This window comes from Lichenostomus cassidix, chromosome Z, assembly GCF_008360975.1.
Source record: "Lichenostomus cassidix isolate B80296 chromosome Z, HeHo_3.0, whole genome shotgun sequence".
NCBI lineage: Eukaryota > Metazoa > Chordata > Aves > Passeriformes > Meliphagidae > Lichenostomus > Lichenostomus cassidix.
In genome coordinates this window covers 30,349,154-30,366,847 of record NC_139511.1, presented here as the reverse complement: position 1 = coordinate 30,366,847, position 17,694 = coordinate 30,349,154, and the positions used below count along the sequence as shown (strand labels likewise).

General features: G+C 37.7%; 1 protein-coding gene across 2 annotated transcripts; it reads left to right on the top strand.

Moving 5' to 3' along the window:
• Positions 1-1,801: 1,801 nt before the first annotated feature.
• LOC146424630 (S-adenosylmethionine synthase-like) lies at positions 1,802-17,188 on the top strand. Of its 2 annotated transcripts, none has more exons than XM_085042708.1 (9): positions 1,802-1,972; positions 5,061-5,138; positions 6,693-6,815; positions 7,875-7,987; positions 8,595-8,738; positions 9,887-10,105; positions 11,519-11,701; positions 14,293-14,426; positions 15,639-17,188. In XM_085042708.1, the coding sequence occupies exons 1-9, from the start codon at positions 1,915-1,917 to the stop codon at positions 15,739-15,741; spliced, it is 1,155 nt and encodes a 384-aa protein (XP_084898834.1). In that variant the 5' UTR covers positions 1,802-1,914; the 3' UTR covers positions 15,742-17,188. The 2 variants fall into 2 exon arrangements, with proteins under 2 accessions (XP_084898834.1, XP_084898832.1); XM_085042706.1 differs by lacking the exon at positions 1,802-1,972 and adding an exon at positions 2,568-2,645.
• The last annotated feature ends 506 nt before the right edge of the window (positions 17,189-17,694 follow it).

The following is a 17,694-nucleotide window of genomic DNA, read 5'->3' as shown; positions in this document are numbered from 1 at the left end:
AAACGGATGCCCTTCTTCCTGGAAGTGAGAGAGTCCCTTTTCCCCATTGCTGGCAGTGATGTAAGTTTCTTGGCCATGCCCCCTCCTGCTGATCTGGGTTGGAACCAGGAAACTTTTGTTTCTATGAACCATACTATTGGTTCATCTGTGTTCATGAAAGCTCAACTGGACTTACAGCACTGAGTTAATGAACAACACTCTTTGGGAATCTGGGATTGCTAATGTGCCTGGATTTCTGGTGTAATCCACAGTGTCTCTGCATCTGGGATGTCACTGAACATGAGCAGACTTACAGTGCATAATTGCTTATCTTCAGAAATGAAGCCAAACTGCACGCAGACCCCTGATCTCTCAGGACCAGCTGGAATGCCAGGGCCATATTTCTGTATTCTTAAGACAGTACTCAAAAAGATTGATTTTTCTTTGTATGTACTTCTTTTTCCTTTTATATTCAAGGTTGGAGTTGGAGTATACTCTACTGAGGAGTATATGTTGAATGAGAATGTCATATAAGATATAATCACAAAATACGTAAGGTTGTAAGGGACCACTTGAGGGTACCTAGTCCAACCTCTCTGCTCAAGCAGGTTCCCCTACAGTATGTTATTCAGAATTGTGTCCATATGGCTTATGAATATCTCCAGAGGAGACTCTACAATCTCCCTGGACAACCTGTTCCAGTGCTCAGTCACCTCCACAGTAAAGAAGTTCTTGCTCATGTTCAAGTGGAGCTTCCTGTGCATCAGTTTCTGCCCATTGCCTCTTGTCCTGTTGCTCAATAACCCTGAGAAGAGCCTGGCTGCATCCCCTTGACACCCTCCCTTCAGATGTTTCTATGCAGTGGTAAGATCCCCTCGCAGTCTTTACTTCTCCAGGCTGAACATTTTCAGAAATGACAAATGATTTAGAGAAGCTGAGCTCAACACAATGCATAGCAGCAGTGTAGAGCTCCTCAACAGGGCAAGGGTTTTTAAGACTAGACACATCTGGTCTTCAAATAACACATTGTTATTCCTAGGTCGCTTTTTGACACTGCTGTATTCAGGTGCTCTGGTGTGTTGTTGCTCTGTCTTCCGGAACAAGCCAAAGAGAAACAGTGCTTCCAAACAGGCAGCATGTCTTTGCTTAGTTTGGATACTTGAGTCTAGCTGCTTCCTGCTAGTGTCTCTCCATCGAGACAAAAAGTATGAGAAAAGGGGTTTTTTAATGGATTGTGAGAACCTAACCATTAACAAATTGAAAATTTATTGAAATAGGGTATAGCTTTCAGAATTCAAGGTAACTTGTATGAACCCACTTTCTTCACCCCTGTTTCTACAGAGTTTGCTGTTTTGTTGCTCTACAGTTCCTGACTTAGCCATAGTATTGTGGAAGAAGAACACAGTGTTCACCACCTGGAGCTGTTGCAAACATTTGTTCTCACATAAAGAGAGATACATTTCTGCACAGTCCACTACTGCAGCTGAGTACAAAGTTTGGATATTGTGCCTTGGTGAAAACATCATTTGCTCCTACAAATTGAAATAAAATCTGTGTTCTGAGTTACTATCTTGAAGTGCTCTTTAGTTTGCGCTTAGGACAATGATTAAGACTGGAGGCTTAGGGAAGTGTGCAAAAGCACTGAACTGGATTAGGTACATTCACATTTCACATAATGATACACCTCTGCACAGTTTAGGAGTTTACTCACACTAAAGTCTTAGGAACGAAGTCTCTGTGGCAGTAAATCATAAAGGCCATATGAATCCATCTTACCTATTGAAGGAACCTGGGGAACAAACAGGGAGGAGCAATGACATCAGCTGTTTGCATAAAGAAGTTAACCTTTCCACTTCCCCTTCTGCATGTGCTTCTTCTGTAGTCCAGTTGTATTGGTTCTTTCCCACTTTCAGGCCTGCTAAAGATAACCAAAACATGTCAAAAGAGAAACGATTTCTTTTTACCTCAGAATCTGTTGCTGAAGGACATTCTGGTAAGTAAAAATGCTGATTGTATACTTTCTTTTATTGATACTCACATGGAAAAGTACTATCTGATGAAAGTTCAGTCATATCTCCCCCAATGGAGAAATTATTTTGAATAATAATTAATTTGAATAATTATTTTGAATAGAGTTTGGATTAGTGTCTTTGTTTGCTTGGCTAGGACTTGCCTCACTTGTTTAGTTTGCAATATAATCTGGTTAGGTAGCTTTAAACTTTTGCTTGAGTAAAGCATGGATAGGTCTACAGGTAGATGTGGAGCTGCCATGTATACTAGAATTGTAATTTCATTTTTTATTCTGTAATGAAAAAGTAGGCTTTGTGCACATGTGTATTGTAGCTGATTTTTGAAGTTTGATTCTCTGAAATATTTTGAATATTAAACATTAATTTGCATCAGAGCTGCTACAATTGTGCATATGTCTATTTGTCACATTGTTTTGCTAACACAAGTTTCCAACAAGCATAGGATGTATAAAGCCATTGTATTTTCCAGATCTTGAACTGTAAGACAATGCTTCAGCTCTAACTGCTCACTAAATTCAGCTATTTTTTATACAGCTTTGTTTACACAATTATTTATCTAGAAGCTATGTTAATTGAGGCACTGAAGGAAGTTTGGACCTCCAAGACATGTGATAATGACTCAGATTTACAGTAAAGGTAGTACATTGAAATGGAGCATTTTATTGTTAAGAATAAAACTAATGTTACCTCTTACTTTTTCCATACTAAAAGAAAGGAAAAAAAAAGAATGAGAAACAAAAGGTGGTGTCAAGCACTAAAGATTTGCATTGAGATTTTCTTGGGTATCCACAGTCTTACTCATTAGATGGGAATGGTACAGTGTGAGACCAGTTATACTAGCAGGTCTGCCCTGCCCCTAATGAACAGCCCAACAGCTCTGAGCCCACTGCAGCATGTGGCACCATTTCTTAAACCACCTGGAGTTTGCTGTAAAACAGTGCACTGTGGGTTGTAACATTGCACACAGGCAATAAAACGTATCAGTTGTTAAGGTTATGCTACTCCTGCTTGAGCCTTGCACCTTTTGATGTGAATCAGTATCTTAATCTTCGGAACTCAGTGCAGCCTGGGATATCAAACTAGCCAGGTGACATGGCATTTCTTATTTTTTTCTTGCTTGCACAGATGACTTCTGGGTCTGAAAGTAAGTCCTCTTAGATCAGAGGTCAATTTTTATCAGTGAAGGTGAAACATAATTTGTGGAACAGACCAGGATTCTTAACCTTTGAGCAGCTGTGCTTGCAAGAAATTTCAGAAAGATAGTGCTTAAGCTGGGAAATAGTGCAGCACAAATAGCTGAAGACAGGCTTTACAGTTATTAAGATGGCAATCTTTTGTTTTGCTTTTTTCCAAGCCTCTAAATTGTTGGACTTATTTTGCAACTGATTAAGAAATGCAGTTAAATGCTTAGCTTTAGCTTGTTTAAGGAAAATGCAAGGAATAGAATGTAAAAAGTACAGAAACTGCTGATTCATGTTGTGAAAATTATGCCAGTGAAGTAGAAACCTGTGCACTTCCATAAGAAAATCTTATGAAGACATTGAGATCACTGTAGCCTATGTGAATAAAAGGGGCACATGTATATTTAGTACTCTTGCTTTGCTTTTGGTTATAGTTTGTATTTGAGTGTGGTAATGTTGATGGCACAATGGTTCATCTATTCAAAGCTACATGCTAGCATTTTTCAGTTTTCCTTGTTTTTAGATTGTAATGAAAGATAATTACAGTTCTCATACTAAAATTCAATTTGTACTTAAACCCTGCATTGAATTACAGATCTTTTGGGGTATAGAATAATTCTACTCTTGCCTTATTATTTCATTCTGATGTTTGTGTGCTTCTAGACCAGGTTACGTGTAAAAGTAAATAAGCAGCTTAAGGTAGACATTCAGTTATGCTTCTTCATTAATTTTCTTTGTGGGCCCTCAAGAGATGTTATTTTCAATTGGCAATTATGTGTATAATTACATAGACCATTATAAACTACTTGGGCACCTGGCTCACTAATATAGATGATTTTGTAGATCCAGCTGTGTATCTGTGTGACTGAACATATTTTGGATGGCTTTTTTTGGTAATGATGGTGGGTGAAAATTAATTCATGTTCTTTTTGTTGGTTCTGCAGATATACTACCTCTCACAGATATTGTTTTGAATTAATAACATGGATTGCTTTCACCTAGTTCAGTTATCCTGATGAGACAATCCAAATTTTTCCCCTAAATTGTTCATTAACTTTTAACAAACCAAATGCATTTGACATGCTCAGTTCTTATTTGGACAATAGGTCATAGGTGCTAAAGATGGTCTAGGTAAAACCTTTTTTCCGTTGCTTTTTTCCCAAAACAGAAAGACCAGCACTTCAGATATATAACTGTAAAAACTTGTGAGGGGCCAATGCATGACCCTGAGAAAATGTTTGCAGAAACTTTTCTGAACTTGAATGAGCTAGATAGCGGTGCATATTTGCAGGTACATCGTACTTCAATATGATGTACCCTTTTTTAAGGATAGCAATGCCTCCTGTCATCCAAAAAAATTGACTTATGAGATTTCAGAGGTTCACACTGCAGGTACTGAAGGGATAAACACTTCCAGAAGTGGAGACCTCTAACTGTTATAAGATGTGGATCAAAGCAGATAACCCACACAGAAAATGCAATACAAAGTTTAAAATAAAAGAGAAGAATGCAAAGCTGCTATAGAAAGGTCTTAGCTTTAATACTTCTTCCAAAATTACTACATGAGTATTCTATTATCCTGAAATTATCTTGATTATTTCAGATGCCTTTGCATGCATTTTTCATTGCCCCCTTTCCAGGGAGGTTGCTGGCCTGTGCAGGTGACAGTAAAATGTTAGTTAGAACTGACTTGAGGGGAGGAGTGAAAACAAGCTAAGACTTACCTTTTAGGTATGTGAGTTGATAAAATTGCTTCTTGGCAGATGCCCTAGATCCAGAAATTTCTTGCCCATAGGAAATTAAGTTTTATTAAGAAATCCAATTTTTTTAATCACAAAAAAGAAATGTCTGTCTTATTTTTATCTTCCAGATAAGCTGTGTGATCAGATAAGTGATGCTGTTTTAGATGCTCATCTCAGCATTGATCCAGATGCCAAGGTTGCCTGTGGTAAGTACCATACAGATGGAAAACCAGATGAATGAAGTATAACATGTAATCAATTTTGATATAATGTCTTTTGTTCTGAAATTCCTCCAATAGCTGGCTGCCAGTCAAGACAGTCAGTAAGAGGTCAGCTGTGGCACTCTGATTCAGAGGAAAAGGAAAAGCATGAAAAAAGCTGTAAAAAATGAACCGAAGAAAGGAAATACCTTGTACTCCAGTGCAAATTAAAAATTATGAAATGCAAGAAGTACACCAGGAGAAGCTAGTGGTATCAGGGAAAACTGGGGTTAGCAGAGTGGATGATAATCAGAAATCTAAGAAAATCAGGGGAAAAGAGAAGTGCAGAAAGATATATATCAAAGTTCATGTCTTCACAGAGTGATTAGGGCAATGCCCTTTGTTCACAGGAAGATAAGTTCATTTGAATGTGATTCTTATCAAAGTGGCTTGCTTTTGTGTGTGATTTTCCATTAGGACTATGCATGGATTTTGTCACTAGCAATATCACCAACAGAGGCTATGAACGTTATCAGATTGGAGTGAGTGGGTTGGCACAGAAAAATGGACACAGAAAAGGAATGTACCTAAAGAGATTTCCAAATGCAGTAATTTTGTTTCTAGAACATGCCACCAAAGCCATGGTTACAGCACAGAGGACTAGCTGCATCTCATAAACCCACTGATCTAATATTTTTCGTCTGAAAAATCTCATGTGATCCTTGATGCACAGATGTGAGCAGTGAGATATGAGGGGAGAGTTTAGCATATGTGTTAGGCTTGAGGAAGCATGTATTTCAATATTGCATGCAGTTATGCTTCCAAAACTACTGAAAAGTTGAAGATGGTAACAGAGGAATGCTGCAAAAATGTCAAGGAAAGATGTGTGATAAGAGATGTGAGAAACACCAACAATTTGTCCTACCAAGAAGGAATTTTGAGGTGTGACATGATTACAGACGTAATAGATCATATTGTTGTACCAATTTTTTTTTGTGATTGTCTGCTATATGTTTTATGCAAAACAGAAAGTTTAGAGACTAGATGGACTCTTGAAACAAACAAACAAAAATATTAAATTATTCTGCACAAAATTTTGAATGAAATTGCATAGCTTCTTGCTCCAGGATCTTGCAGAAGCTAAAAGTTTTTGTGGTTGCCAAGGACAACTGGGTGAATTACTGTAATAAAAATATATGAAAGGCTAGTGATACCATCTGTTAATAAATCATGTTCCTTTGGCTTCAGGAAAACCCTGAACTGAAATTCTTGTATTTGGAGAAACAATCCTACATACTTGATCTGCTCTTACAGACATTTGCTTCTAGCTGATGTGAAGTAGGATAATTGGCCATGATAGACCCCTAGCACATGCAGGCTTCTAAATGTTCGTATCAGCTCAAGAGTGGTTGCACGAAGACCCATATGTGTGCTAAGGCTTTACACTGAGTTTCCCCAGTGATCAGTCCTTTGGTCATAGCACCATCTTCAGCATCTCTCTGTTTAACTGTAAAATATTATAACTGAGATTCTGACATTTTACTGACATATTTTCTCCAGAGTGTGTGGCAAAAACTGGAATGATTTTGCTCTGTGGAGAGATCACATCCCAGGCCATAGTGGACTATCAACAAATTGTGAGAGAGACACTTAAGAGAATAGGATATGATGACTCTTCCAAAGGTGAGTGAGGTGAGTGGTGCTGATAATACTGATTATGGTTTCAAGCCCCGTATGGGCCATTCACTTAGGAATTGGACTTTATGATCCTTGTGGGTCCTTTCCAATTCAGAACGTTCTGCGATTCTCTCTGATTCTCTCATGAGATCCTACGTGTGTTCATTCACAGGTCTGTTCTGCATGTGGCCAGAGTCATGTTTTTATGGTCTTCTGAAGAATAAAAGGAAGTGTGTATCCAGGGCAGGGAGAAGACTCACAGCTGTTGTAGTTGATACGTATTTCTCATTGCCTAGTATTGAAGGAGCTATTTTGAGGTGGCATACTTGTAAAAGACTTATTCTTGAAAGTGTGAGGTACCTCTTGCTTCTGTGTTGCAGAAAAGCTAGTGTTTGGATAAATGTCAGAAGGTGGTTGCACCTGTAGGTTTGTACAATGAAAGCTTTAACACTGATGTTCCTTGTCCTTGGCGTACATAAGCCTGTGACACTGGAAGTTCACACGGAGAGAATTCCTTATGTATTCTTAACATATATCCTGAAGGAGCTTTCTTTCAGCAGTTGTACCACTTACATGACTTCAGTCTTCATACCTTCAGTCTTCCCTTTTCATGCATGATACATACTTTTATTTCTCTAATTCAATTGAATCTTTGAACATACTACAATAAAAACTGAATACAAGTTTCTGGTACCATTTTCTACACTCCTCTTGCAGGTTTAATAACCAAATGATTTGAACCCTAGCCAAAATAAGCAGTGTCATAATAAGCAATGTCATAATAAGCATAACTAGTGGGGGAGCTTGTAAGATTTCTGCTATCCTGTCAGTTTCAAGAATTCAGGTTTGACCTAGTAGCACTAGCCTATCCACATCCTGAAACTGTTAAATAAATGTGCTGATTGTCTGCTTCTGTTAGCAATAAAAAATATAGTATAGGAAGCTTACATGCTTAGAATTTTAAAACATTTAGCCAAGATAACTAGATAACCCTTAAAAACTTCTCTAGCAATTTGTGAACTCTCAGGAATGTATGAGCTAATTTTACAAAACTCCTTTCACTAGGACTGGACTATAAGACTTGCACAGTTTTAGTGGCCCTAGAACAACAATGTAAAGAAATCAAGCATGCTATCTCCCATGGCAAGACTGATGAGGACATTGGAGCAGGGGATCAGGTAATTCCAGACAATTACTCAGTTGTAGTTTAAGCACAAGCATCTATAATTACACTGGACCAGATATTTTCCTTAAAAGCTGTTGAGCAAATTGCAAGAATCATCAGCTGAGCACTGTGCACTCTGTTAATGACCATAACTGTGAAAACATCACAGCCTTTACCAGTTTCAGGGAAAGTGGCTTTCCCATATTCAGTGGCCTTAACAGGACAGAGCTACAATCAAGGTTTTTGTCAGTTGGTTAGTTTCTGATCTTTCAAGTCCTTTAGCCTGGCAACAATTTCTGTGTCATTTGTGGGGAGAAGACTGAGCAGTCTTGATGAGCTTTATGTTTATGAAGCCTTTGCAGTGGGTTCTTATGGATGTGTAAGGCAGAGACATATTTGGGAACCACCCCTGTTGTAGCTGTGACTCTTGCAAATAAATGTTATTTCAGACTGGTTATATGTCAAGAGTAAAAGTTCTGCATGTTACTGCTGTCCCTTGCTATGCTTGGGTGATTTCAAAGTACTGTGAGGCAAAGACAGGGGCAGAAATGGAAAGAGAACATGGAAATTAGTGTCTTATTTGCCCATTTTTCAATGCAATTCCCCTATTTTCAATGCAGGGTTTGATGTTTGGCTATGCCACTGATGAAACTGAGGAATGCATGCCCTTAACTGTCCTCCTAGCACACAAACTGACTGCAAGCATAAGGGCTCTGGAAAGGAATGGAACGTGGCCCTGGGTTAGACCAGATGGGAAAACACAGGTTTGTAACAGATGTGTCAGCTGTAAGGGTGAGAAACAATAGAAAGCATTTACCCTGTCTGCTACTACATTAGACTTTATGTTTGTCACAAATGGTGCTGTCATTCTCATGTTCCAAGGTGTTATGAGTTTCATAAGGTGCATGTGTATATAGCACATATGGTTTGTTTTAACTGCTCTATCAGTGTCTCAGCAGGTCTCTTGAAAACAGTAGTTGTATTTTCCTTGTTTTCCCCTGGAGATAAGGAGCATTAACAAATTGCCAACAATCAGATTTGGGTTTTTTTCTGAATAAATATCAGCTACTGAATGCTGTGTTGCAGAGCTCAGTGGATGAGTCACTGAGCCTACTGTTAGAGTGATGCACTTTGGCTGTCTCGAAGACAGTAAGTTCTCTGTTTTCTGGGCTATGAAACCTTCAGGATAGGAAAGGAAAAACATACATGTGGCATTTCCAGTACAGCAAAATGTTTTAATCTTAATTTCTGTTGTTTAGTGTGGATCAACTGCACTGAGTTATACTGCTGCTGTTGTTGCAGTACAACATGGATTATGTCCTTGCCTCTTGTCAGGAGTGTATAGAACATGTGAACAGGCTGATTTCTTTACCATGTATCTATTCAAGCCTATTTGAAGAGTAAGAAAGTAGAGAGACCTCTTTAGTCTGTAAGAAAACAGATACTAAGAATGGAGCAATGGCAGCTTATACATATGTATGTGCATAAAAGCTGTGTAGAAGGGAGCAAAGGATACAGCCTATTATATGATCTACAGTTGTTCATTTTTGCAGGGTTCTCCAAAATTTATTTTGGTTTTACTTTGCTAATCCACAATTTGAAGTTATGTTAATATAGCAAACCAGATTGATTTTAGCATCAACTGCTAAAATGATAGGATTTTGTAGCTGTCTTGTTATTTTGTTTCTCTGAGGCAATACATGTAGTTAAGCCTTTTGGTAGTGGTACTTCAGTATTTTCTTTTTTTCTTACAGTGAATTGAAGTATTGACAGCTCCATAATTTTTCTTCCCATTTCCCTTAATCTGTTTATTTTTAGCTGCAGAAAATGACTATAAGGTTCATTTCCAGCTTTCAGACCGGTGCTTTTGGCCCCGAGGGTTCATCGTCCTCTTATTTTTTTTCCTCACTAGGTCACAATGGAATATAAGGAGTGTAATGGTGCACTGGAGCCCATCCGAGTACACACACTTGTGATTTCAGTAAATCATGCGCCAGATGTGCCGCTACAAAAAATACGGAATGAGCTGATGGAGAAAGTTGTTAAGAAAGTCATTCCAGAGAGGTATCTTGATGAGCGCACCATTTATCATCTCCTTCCGAGTGAAAAGTTTGTAGAAGGTGGTCCTAAGGTATGGTACTTTGAAAAACTACAGCCTATGCAGACTTGGATTCCACTTTACCCCATGCTTGTAAATGTTCTCTTAAACAATAGTGCAATGGACTAGTATAATTTTAACCAAATAGTCTTTGCATCTTTGCTTCAGTCATTTCTACTGGAGCTTTCCTACTGGATAGCTGTCCTCTAAACTGAAGCTATACCTGCTTGGACAGTCACATATAAGGATTCTTGGATCTTTGTCTTGCTTCCAGAAAGTATTTTAAATTAGCAAAAGCCAATTCTTATTTTACGTGCTAAAATGGCTGGCTGGAAGTATCTCTTCACTTCCACAAGAAAAATCAAAACCAGAAATAACAATCAGTCTGATATTTACATTGAAACTATTCATAAAGTGAACAAATATAAAGGGAAACTTAACATATTAAGTATCAATAGTCATTATAATTTGACATGTGTTCTGTTTTCCAGGTGTGGGCACTAGATAAGAAAGCCATTGCTATGAAATTGTAAAAAGTTATGTTACACAAAACACTCTAGTTTGTGTAAAGAGCTCATAAGGATTAAAACTACAAGGTGTGCTTTTGATCACATTGGTATGATGTAGGGATACCACTTTCATTGAGAAATAAATGTTGGCTTTGCTCCCACATTACTTATTTGAAGATTTAAAAATAGTGGGTTAATGCCACTTATCCTCTTTCAGGATGGAATTTCTCAGCACTCTTCAGTTCTTTTATCAGCATGTGGTTGCCAGCTTTACTAATCTGACAGAAAGTCAGTAATTCTCTCCTGGCTGAGTAAGCTGGATCAGCTCATAAAGTTGCAGGAGGCAGACAAAAGTCTATGCAAGAGTTTGGGACCATTATCAGGGGCACAGGAAGGAAGGAAGAAGAAAGAAATGTAGTATCACTTGTGTCACTACCAAACTATTAATGTGAACTGAGCTAGAATTTCTCAGTGCTCTTGTGCTGACAACACTGAGCTGCAGTTCCATGCAGCCCCTGATTCCTATTTAATGTGTGCATCTAAGTGAAGCTTGTTAACCTTTTAGGTCATGTTTGATCTGTTTTTGTCTCTCTAAATTCTTGGCCTTCATCAAAGTGTTGCTGAGTGAAGACTTTGACCAGTAATGCATAGACAGCATTTCACAAATGCTGAGTTGAAGCGAGCATTCTTTTTGCCATGTTTACAGTTGTGATTAATTGTTAAAGGTTTTCAAAAGTGACTGCAGCACAGACGGCTTAGTACATTTCTGAAAAGTACTCCAGCCACGCAGAGAACTCTTTCATTAAACAGTTGCTTGGGAATGTGTACACTGTGAACAGAATCATATGTATGACAAATAAATAAGAAAGCTGTACTCAATAACATAATATGGGATTGGATTGTGTCTCGTGAGTATATTTAGTTATTTGTCCTTCAGACTGATGCTGGACTGACTGGCCGGAAGATCATTGTTGATACATATGGAGGCTGGGGAGCCCATGGTGGAGGTGCATTCTCTGGAAAAGATCCTTCCAAAGTTGATCGTTCTGCAGCATATGCAGCTCGCTGGGTTGCAAAATCTCTGGTGAAAGCTGGTCTCTGTAAAAGAGTATTAATCCAGGTAAGAGCAACCATAAATGTAATAGACCAAATTCTGCAACAGAAATTCTGTCTCGGGGCACACACTACCATCACAGCCTTGCTCCAGTTTCAGAAAATCACTTCTCATATTAGAATGGAGCTCCAGGAATTTTTAAGGAGCCTTATGAGGGAAGACAAAGACACGGGCCAGGATGGTACTGAAACAAGGAGTGTGAACTCAATAATGTTCTTTCTCCTACTCTCTTGTCATCCCAGGTCTAGGTACTTATTTGCATCATCCTTGTGTTTTAGGTGCTCTGCACACACCTGCATGGCCAGCACCCCAGCTTGGGCTGCACAGCACATTACAGTTATGGGAGCACTTTCTAGATGCAGTTGTGCAACTGGCAACTTGCAATATGGTCATATTGGTTATAACTAATTTCTTTTAAGCTGCATTTGAAACTACCTTAATTTGTTCCTAGTATTCTCCTATGGTGTAGAGTGTAACTAAAAGCAAAATTCAATTGTTTTAGAGTTTAAAACAAGAAAACTGTTCATTAGGCTTACATACTCAGAAAAAAAATGCACTTCCTTCCTTGTACATGAATTTTTTTGACTACTAAGACAAAGTAGTAGAAAGAGGTATTTTACTGACACCTTGCAAGTTTCACCATTAAATGTGAACCCAGTGTGACTGTTCAACAGTGAGGTTTGCCTAGGCAGTTTGCAATACTAGCTTGTATAAGTACTTGTTCTGAGTAGCTGCTACGTCCCAAGTAATTACATAATATTTACCAAGTAAGTAAAATGTAGCAGCAATCTGGCTGATGTTTTGCTGCAGAGGTGTGTTTGAAGCCTTTTCCTTTCTCTATGGAGCAGAGGAGAAGCCCACTGAATGTGGTTATGATCAATGACATAGTATCCAGACGTCCCAATTAGCAACAAGGCTGCTTGCTTCAGATGTTGTGCATGTGTTTGACAGCTGATAGTTTGCAGTTAGTCAAGAAAACGGGAGATTGCAAATAAACCAAGCACAAATAAGTTTTGGTTAGCAAATTGTTGATAATTTTTTTTTTCTGATGGGAAGAAGACATACTTCTGATTTCTTGGTTTGCATATTGCGAGTGTCGTTTTTGAAAGTTTAACTCATTTTTGTGTTAATTTTTGAGTTAGTTAGTTAGTTAGTTAGATGGGAATGTTGTTATTCCAGTAATTCTCAAAGATCCGCCTTAAATACCTGGACCTGTCTCTAGACAAGGCAAGGCTGATCTTTTTAACAGCAAATTATGGAGATCTCAGATACTAACAATGAAGATAAGACGGGAAGATAAGAGACCAGAAAAGCCAATATCCTTTGAAGTCTTTGAAGGCTGGATTAAAGATTAACAAAAGGAAAAATGTACCAAGTGAAAATGCAAAAGTGATTTCAGCCCATTAACGTTGGTGTGCTACACTGAGACCTTGCCGGCCTTCACTGAGGCTGACAATTGAGCTGGCTCTCCCATGGATATTGTTTCCATGCTAACCATCTCACAATGGAAGGAAAAAATGGATAATAGAGGTAACTGCAGTCTAGGTAGCTGTGTATTAACACAATATTATTTAGTGTTATATAGAATTGTCAGCTTCTTGGTTAATGGCAAACAGACATCATAATCTCATAATTAGGTAAGGGGAAGGTAGTCATAACAGTTTCTAAAAAAAACCCCAGTTCTTGGTCATTAAGATGCATATAGACAGAACTGAGCCACTGGACTATTCTTGAAATCTGTAGAAAGCAGACACAATGAGGAAGACCAGTGAAAGGCACAGAATGGTTTGCACTAGTTGGTGACATTCAGTCAAAACATATTTTCATCCAAATAAACCACAATGGAAGAAAATAAAATGTATATTAGTGTGCACTGCAGCAGGGCTGTATTTTGGAAAGTGGACTGAATGATAAAAGAAAATGCATTTCTGGGGAACCTGTCAGTGCTGTGCTATGCAGTATTGCAATTCTTGGCTGACAGAAAGGAGATGTAGGACTGTACTTCCAGACTTACTTTGTCTGCTTCCGCTAGTTGTGTTTGAAAAGTACATGGCAGTATTGCATGAAGTTCCAGGGAGTGCATTGAAATAACTCATTCTGGGTGAGAAAGTCTGTAGTGCTTTAGGAACATGGAGCTTTTCCTCATCTTGTCCTAGATGATATTTTCTTTACTTCAGAGAAGAAAAAGCCCAAAACCAAAACATAAATATTTGTAGAATTCAGTCTCCAGTCTCAAAGGCATGAAATCCTTGTGTCTGAAGGATGAAGAATACCAGTAGCGGAGGATGACAAAAAGTACGTTGTTTGCTTTAAAGGAATGTCACCTATATCTGATATTTGACCAGGCTGAACATTCTCTGAGGACAACATAATTTTCTGACATAAAAGACACATAGCAAAAAGATATCTCCTAACTTTTTTAATAGAAACAGGATGTTAATAAACTCTACCCTGATACATATGATATATGATATATATAATACATATGATATATATGATATATATGATATATATGATATATATGATATATATGATAAGCTTTTCTCTTAAGCAAGAAGCAGAAAGGACTGTATTAACTGTATGCTTGTGTTCTACAGCTATCATATGCTATTGGTCTCAGTCATCCTCTTGCCATCTCAGTGTTTCATTATGGAACATCAGACAGATCTGAAGAAGAACTGCTTGAAATTGTCCAGAAAAACTTTGATCTACGCCTTGGGGCTATTATAAGGTTTGTGTGATACTAGTATTTATTGCATGGAATTGTTTTTAATGTCCTCTTTAACAGTTTAATTATCTAGCTTATCACCTTAAGAAAGTCACCTTCATCGTAAATCTCTAATTGACATAATTTCTGCTCTTCCCTCATATGTGCACCGGTACAACATACAAGAGCCAATTGATAAATCTGATCACAAAATGCACTGAATAAGTAAGACCTGCCTAAATTACATCATGTATATCTACCAGTAACTCCGGTTAGTGAACTTCCTTGCAATTCATTAGCCAGGTGGTATTGTGCTTGGTGAAGCAGAATTAAAGTTTAACATTATACATGGCTAGGCTTTTCAGTCTGTTTACAGGGCGTGTAAGGCTACAAATCTCTGCCTTATCTGAAGGGCAACAGAAATACTGGCTCCTTCTGAAAGAATTATAGGGCTAAGTATGGTCTCTGTGGCTTTGATATTCATGTGGCAACAACTTATGACATAGCTCCCAGAAAACGGAAAGACATAGCTCCCAGAAGATGGGTGCTCTCGTGTTGTGTCATCTGCCTAAGCAGATGAAAATATTTCAGGTCTTCATTGAAATTAAGAGAAACTTCTATGTAGATACCTGTAGCTAACCATTTAGCACAGCTGCAATCCACTATATTACACAGGCTAAAGGCAATAAGCATGACTTGCACCTTCATTAATATTTATCCAGTCATCATCATGTCATGTTAAGCTCTATTCTAAATGGTGACTTTGTGCCTCTACATAAGCAGCTAAACTTCCACAGTTACTTAGGTTACTAGATCATCATCTTTGCCAGCTTCTTTTGAGATAAATGTCTTTCTGCCAGAAAAGCATTAGAAAATATTCTGTATAACACTTGAAATAACAGAAAACACACTGATGCTTGCCCAGGTATAGCCCACTATGTTAAAAAAGTTTTAAACATTTTTTCTGTTTAAAATGCTTCTGGACTGTAATGTTTATAAAGACTAACTGTATACTTACTGCATCTCTTAGGCCTTGGAGGAAACCCGACTATTTCTAGACACTTAAAAATTAAAATGATAAGCTCACTATTTTTTCTTCTGTAAATCTGTGTGGGGAAGGAAACAACACCTAGGTTTTATTGTCTTCTGGGGATGATACTTATTATCTCTCTGATGTGTCTAGATCATAATATACATTGGAGTAAGGTATAAGACTGTTCTTTTCTTTTTATTTAGGGAGCTGGATTTGAAGAGGCCAATCTATCAAAAAACAGCATGCTATGGGCATTTTGGAAGAGAAGAATTTACATGGGAGATACCCAAAAAGCTTGTGTTTTAAGCTTTCCAAATATTTCATTTTATTGATAAGTGGTTTAATAATCAGATAAAATTTCAAGCAGTTGAAGAACAGAGTAAATTGACTCTTTTTCAAACAACATTCTGCAGTTAATAGGTATTGTGAAAATTATTTGCATCTGATTTCTAACTTTCATGGTGTCCTTACACTTTTAATGCATGCAGCTCTATCTAAGATAGTATTCAGCTTTGTCTTTGGTAACATGAGAATAATTTAGGCCTTTGACTGTGATCAGACATTAAGATGGTTGTGGATATTGATGCCGTTCCTATTCTGCCATGGAAGTCCATTATTGCTTACCCAATTAACTTTGTACTGAAGTGGATGAAGTTGGTGGGGTAATTTCAAGAGCTACCTGTGAGAGGAGAGCAGAAACAGCACAAATTGCCATAATTATTTGGATCAGAACTTCCATGACTATAGCTTTAGTTAAGGTGCTTCAAATTACATTAAAAAAAAATAGTAAAAATACCCATTTCTGAATGTTGGTCATTGTAACCCTAAAAATACCGAGCTATGAGGTAGTGTTATTTGTTTGCTTTTAACTTTATAGTTTTGTAGACATATCTGTGGAATCTGATGAACTTCTATGTTGTAATTCTTGTATTAATTTACAGTTATTCTCTCAAACTTGAATTTTCCATGTCTGGAATTGGTTTTAATAAATTTATATAAATTTTCAATAAAGTTTAATTTGGCCACTTCTGAAATGTAAAACAATGTGAAAAACACTCAGAGGACATGACTTTCCTTTTACTTTTCTGTCTGAATGCATAAAATGGAGAGAGAGCATTCAAAATAATTTAGCTTCTCTTCAAGGACTAGAGAGGATGAAAATGCTTGAATATCGAAAAAAGCAATTCTGGCAAGCAAATTTATCATTAAATTGGTAACTGAGACAGAATGTTGGAATGCTAAAACTACTCTAATACCAGGGAATTTTAACAGACAACTAAACAATATGGCTACCTCACCCCTGTCAACAGAAAGATAAAGGCTCCAGTGGAAAGTCTAACCAAATACAAGTAGCTGATTATATTATTAGTCTCAAGCTAGTTTTAAAAGCTTTTTCCTTTCAAGCAAAGACTGATCAATCCACTGCACCTTTGATAGACCAGAGCTGAAGTGAGGTCACTGTATAGCTGTACAGTGTCATGGTACAGTTAACCAATCTAGCACAGTAGTGCTGCAGTCAGTCCTTATGACCTATATATGAGACACATTTTTCTTCCATAAAAAAACGAAACTAATTTCTGCAATTCTTTTGTGGCCATTTTCTTCAGATTTTAGAAAAGAAAATAACTGGAGAGAAGTGCCAGCTTGGCTCTAAAAGTGCCGTTGGTATATTTCCGATCTCAGAAGGCATGGAGGGTCTCTTCATGCAGCTTGAAGATATTAAATTAAGAACGGTCAAGCCTCTTCTGTCTGCTTTGTGACTCATTCTTTTGGATTACATCACAAGAGCAGTTGCACTAAAAAGTACACACATTGAAGTATTTAATCTTCCTTCTGAGATGTACTTCTGAAATAGACTTTCAGCTGTGCTGAACCTAATGAAACCTATCTAGGGCTCTGGACACATTATTATGTGTGCCATTTTTCTAGTTATATTTTGATTAAATGTTATGTAGAGAATGCAAAGTGGAATGCTAATTCATTACTATTTAATTAATTTAATCCCTAAGAAGCTGAAGGCAATTAATGGAATGAAAATGAAAGCGCTATCTTTACTACATGCTAATAGACAAAATAAACTTTTCATTTAATAATTCCCCAGTTTATGATTCTGCCCTGCCTTGACCTTATGGCAGAAGAGGAGATCCCTTCTTTACCACCTTCCCCCCCAAGGGTTTTGGCCAGAATGATTCATGGCATATTCTGAGCTAAGCTGTAGAAGAAAGAGGACTAGATGAGAGTTAAAATGAGAAGGCTGGA

Excerpts from the sequence above, each read along its gene's own strand:
- LOC146424630 (XM_085042708.1), top strand. The coding sequence starts at position 1,915 with ATGTCAAAAGAGAAACGATTTCTTTTTACCTCAGAATCTGTTGCTGAA. Across the intron at positions 1,973-5,060 it reads TGTTGCTGAAGGACATTCTG|ATAAGCTGTGTGATCAGATA; the intron begins GTAAGTAAAAAT and ends TTTATCTTCCAG. Across the intron at positions 11,702-14,292 it reads GTAAAAGAGTATTAATCCAG|CTATCATATGCTATTGGTCT; the intron begins GTAAGAGCAACC and ends TGTGTTCTACAG.